The 4,601-nt window shown below is 37.4% G+C and overlaps 2 protein-coding genes across 2 annotated transcripts; both read right to left on the bottom strand.

Annotated features, from left to right (window-relative positions):
- Positions 1 to 1,652: 1,652 nt before the first annotated feature.
- On the bottom strand, positions 1,653 to 2,291 carry LOC130981409 (uncharacterized). The gene has a single exon (XM_057905009.1). It carries the CDS (start codon positions 2,289 to 2,291, stop codon positions 1,653 to 1,655), a length of 639 nt encoding a protein of 212 aa, XP_057760992.1.
- A 1,464-nt stretch (positions 2,292 to 3,755) lies between these two features.
- LOC130981408 (uncharacterized) lies at positions 3,756 to 4,601 on the bottom strand. Its single transcript, XM_057905008.1, has one exon. It carries the CDS (start codon positions 4,599 to 4,601, stop codon positions 3,756 to 3,758), a length of 846 nt encoding a protein of 281 aa, XP_057760991.1.

Below are 4,601 nucleotides of genomic sequence, written 5' to 3'. Positions count from 1 at the left end.
AATTTTTTATTTCACTTAAATCTGAGTCTCTGATTTATAATTTTTAATTAAAAAAATTATCTCCGTATCCATAAAAAACACACCAACTTTTTATAACTATACATAACACACTTCTCCAATTCATTACAAAAAAATTAGCCATATCAAAAATTCAAACGGTAACTCTTCTATTATTATATTTATCGAGTAAATAGTAAAATTAGTCTCTATAAAATCATTCGTTTTTTAAATTGGTCCCCAATTTTTTTAATTAAATTTATCTTTTAAATATGGTTATATTAGTCATTTCGTCACTTCCACTGCTAACGATGTCAGAATTTATTAATATGTACATTAAGTAATATCACAATACACACCTTTTTTTTTTTTTGAAAGAGAAGCCCAATACAACAAGTGGAGCAAAGAGGACAACACCATAAGAAACAACTAACTAAAAAGAAACAAGCAAACAAAAAGCAAGAATAGATCTCCCTTTGTCATTTCCGATATTGCCATCAACAACAGAAGGGATCTACACTTAGCCACTTCTTATAGCTCAGAAAAGACATGTTGATAATCTCCTCAACCCCTTTTCCTTTGTTATGAAAAATTCTCTGGTTTAGTTCCAACCATACGTTCCAAATTATAGCACAAAAGCACACCATCCATCTCTTACACTCCTCCTTTCTATTTGAGATCTCAGTCCAACTTTGGAAGTACTCCTTTACTGTACTCGGATAAACCCATTGCATACCAAAATATGATATCCAAGCACACTATACCTGCCAAGAAAAACTACATCCAAGAAACAAGTGGTGGCCATATTCAACAATATTGTTACATAAAAGATATAAAGTATCTTTTTGGTGAATAACTCCAAACCGACTCAGTCTCTCCTCCGTATTTACCCTACCAGTCAGGACAAACCAGACAAACAGTTCTACTCTAGGTGGGATAAGACCTTTCCAAATACTCCTAGTAAAGCTGTAACTTAATATATCCTTTGAGACCAGTTTCACCTGCAACACCTGCACAAATGAGTTAGTAGAAAAAATTCCTTGTTTATCATATTTTCAAACCACTCTATCTTCTTTTCCATGTGCAAGTTTGACTAGTCTCAAAGTGTGGTAGAGCTGGTTCACTAGATCTAACTCCCATTGGAGCAGTTCCCTCCTCTACTGGAAATTCCATATCCAAGCTAAACCATTCCAAAACCCACAATCCCTTATCACTGATCCTCTTTAGTTTGAAACCGAGAAGAACTTTGGAAATCGATCATCCAAAGAACCTCCATGAATCCAGACATCCTCCCAAAACCGAATTCGTCACCCGTCACCCACCTCCATGGACAACCCAGTAATCATCTTCTGTCTGACTTATTGGTTCTTAAACTGTAACTGACAAACATCCTTCCACGGACCCCCTCGAACAGGTAATTCCTGTGAGGACAGAAGTTCATTTGGATTCAGGTTGTTACAGAAACAGACTAATTTCTTCCACAACGGACACTCCTCCTTAGAAAATCGCCACCACCATTTAAACAAAAGAGCTGTGTTTCGTATCATAGCATCCCCAACTTCCAACCCACTTAACATTTTAGGAGCCTGCACCACTTCCCACTTAACCAGAGCCATACCATTTCTCCCATCCTCTTTACTCTATAGAAATCTTCTCTAAAAGGAAATCAGTTTCTCTGCGACTGCCTTTGGCATCTTGTACAAGCTCAAATAATAAACCGGAAGCCTATTCAACTTACCGGTCTTATTGAGTACCTTGGCCTTCCAGAGGCTAAGCTTTTCCTCCACTTTGTCTATTACTGGCTTCAACGTCTTAACCAACCTTGGGTTTGCTCCTAACAAGATGTCTAGATATTTAACTGGAAGAGTGGCTTGCTTACAGCCCAACACACTGCACATACGTTGTACCCACTGCTCACCACAGTTAATAGGAATCAAGCTTGATTTATCAAAGTTAATACTTAAACCTAACATCAGCTTAAAGCAACGAAGCAGCCTCTTGTAATTCTTGATGGTCTCTTCCTCAGGGGGACAGAATAAAATAGTATCATCTGCAAACTGGCGATGCGACAACTCAATATGATCTCGCCCAACCAACAAAGGCGATATGCGACCGTTTCTCACCGCCTCTCCAATCATCCTATTTAGGACATCAACAACAAGTACGAACAAAAATGGGGACAGGAGATCACCTTGTCGCATGCCTCTTTCCATCTTAAACGGCTTGGATGGTGAACCATTTATCAATACTGACATAGAGCACGTACTGATAGACTCCATAACCCACCCCTCCATCTTCGTCTAGATCCCATCTTCTACAATACAAGGTCTACAAAGCTCTACTTGACTCTATCATATGATTTCTGAAAGTTGATAAACCATAATTTTATGATTTATCTTGTGTCTTATATGGTAGATTTTACCAACTTCTCTCACATTTATTCACTAAAATAGCATGGTTTTGTAATTCTCCCTAATTTGTGCTTAATGATTGAAAAAATACTTTTTAGGCCTTAAAATAACTAAATTTTAATTCACTTTTGATTCCACTTGATGCCTTGATATGTTTGTTAGTGATTTTAGGATTAAAAGGGCAAGGAATGGATCAAGAAAGAGAAGAAAAAAGCATGCAAAGTGGAGAACTCGTGAAGAAATGAGCCTTTGGAAGATTCATGGCCATGTGCACGCATCATCCACGCTTATGCTTGAGAAGGAATTTTGCCAAGCGACGCGCATGCATGATGTTGGTCACGTGACCTCAGTAAAGTAAATACGCTGGGGGAGATTTCTGAACTCAAGGAGACCCAAATCCAACTCATTTCTGATGCTTTTGAACCCAAGAATTGAAGGGGGATGAACCAAGTAGTCATAGTTGCATTTTCACCATGTTTTAGGATAGGTTTCTAGAGAGAAAAACTCTCTCTTCTCTCTAGAATTAGGTTAGATTTAGGTTAATTTCTCTTAGATCTAGGTTTTAATTATTGTTTTGATTTAATTTCCTTTACTATTTCTTGTTCTAGCATCTTGTCTCTTTTATCTTTATTTGTTATTTCTTGTACTTGTTCACTTTATTGTTCATGTACTCTTGTTTCCTTTGATTTCCATTAATGCAATTTATGTTTGATGTTCTTATTGTTTAATTGTTTTGTTATTGTTATTTTCTTACTTTGGGTAGTTGTAGATTTTATTATTCTTGAAAATTTAAGATACTTTCCTTTTATGCCTACCAAGTGTTTGATAAAATACTTGGTTGGATTTTAGAGTAGATTTTGGTACTCTTGGCTTGTGATTGAGAACTTAGGTCCCTTGAGATTATTGATGTCCAGTTCTATTGGTGATTTAGGGTTGTTAGTTGGTTCTAGGCCCAATTATGTCCACTTGACTTTCCTTCAATTATTAGAGGATAACTAAGTGGAATTAATCCTTTGTAATCACCATGTTGTGATCAATATTCCAAGATAGGAAACCTTAACTCTGGATCCTTGCCAAGACCCATATTAGTTGTTAGTTTATTTTCTTACAATTTATTTTCTTGTTCACAAAGCCAAAACCCCAAAAGATACAATCATAACTAATAATATGCACACTTCTCTGCAATTTCTTGAGAGACAACCCGAGATTTAAATACTTTGGTTATTTTTATTGGGTTTGACTTAAGTGACAAACAAATTAAACTTTGATTGAGGGTTGTTTGTTGGTTTGGATCTATACTTGCAACAAAATTCTTTTGAGAAATTCTAGACTGACATTTATCTTCCGTCAGAAGTCTAGCTTTATTATTGCTGCTTCCTTCTTCCTCTGTTTGATCCACTGAACAGTTTCACATGCAATGAGGACCCCATCATGAATCTTCCGACCCTTGACAAACGTACTCTGCATCTCGCCTACTAACCCTAGCATAACATCTCTCATTCTCCTAACCAGGAACTTTGAGATTACCTTATACACACATCCCACCATACTTATCAGATGCAGATCTTTGATTTCTTTAGCACCAGTAAACTTGGGGGCCAGCACCACCCAAGTGACATTAGCATCTGGCAGCAACCTGAAAGATTGGAAAAAGCCCAGTATCGCTGTCGTGAACTCCGAGCTGATTTCATCCCAACACTTCTTAATGAAATTCATGTTGTAGCCATCACTTCTTGGAGCCTTGGAAGATTCACAATCCCACATTTCCTCTCTAACCTCCTCAGGTGTTGGTAGCATCTCTAAAGCCAAAGCATCCTCCTCGCTAATCCTTTCCACTAGACCATCTCTGAAATCCACCATAGGCGACTTCTCTTGATGATATAAGCCCTTATAAAACTCCGTGATAGCAATCTTAATCCTAACTTGATTCCTTATCAATCTTCCATTAATAATCAGATCATCAATCCTATTATTCCTCTTTCTCGCAGAAGCTAAGTTGTGGAAATATCTCGTGTTTTTATCCATGTCCTTCGCATGCCTCGACCTCGACATCTGCTTCCAATGTAGTTCTTTCCTCACATACCATTTCTCGCAACAAGTAACTAGTGCCCTCCTTCTTGCTTCCACTGTCCCATCATACGTCCCATTACCGACCATGTTATCAATCTTCTTAATCTCTTTCTCAAACTTCAT

This window comes from Arachis stenosperma, chromosome 5 (assembly GCF_014773155.1).
Source record: "Arachis stenosperma cultivar V10309 chromosome 5, arast.V10309.gnm1.PFL2, whole genome shotgun sequence".
Classification (NCBI taxonomy): domain Eukaryota; kingdom Viridiplantae; phylum Streptophyta; class Magnoliopsida; order Fabales; family Fabaceae; genus Arachis; species Arachis stenosperma.
This window is presented reverse-complemented; position numbering and strand designations above follow the sequence as displayed.

What these genes read in the sequence shown, in the direction of transcription:
- LOC130981409 (XM_057905009.1), bottom strand. Translation starts at nt 2,291, where the DNA reads ATGGAGGGGTGGGTTATGGAGTCTATCAGTACGTGCTCTATGTCAGTA.
- LOC130981408 (XM_057905008.1), bottom strand. Translation starts at nt 4,601, where the DNA reads ATGAAGTTTGAGAAAGAGATTAAGAAGATTGATAACATGGTCGGTAAT.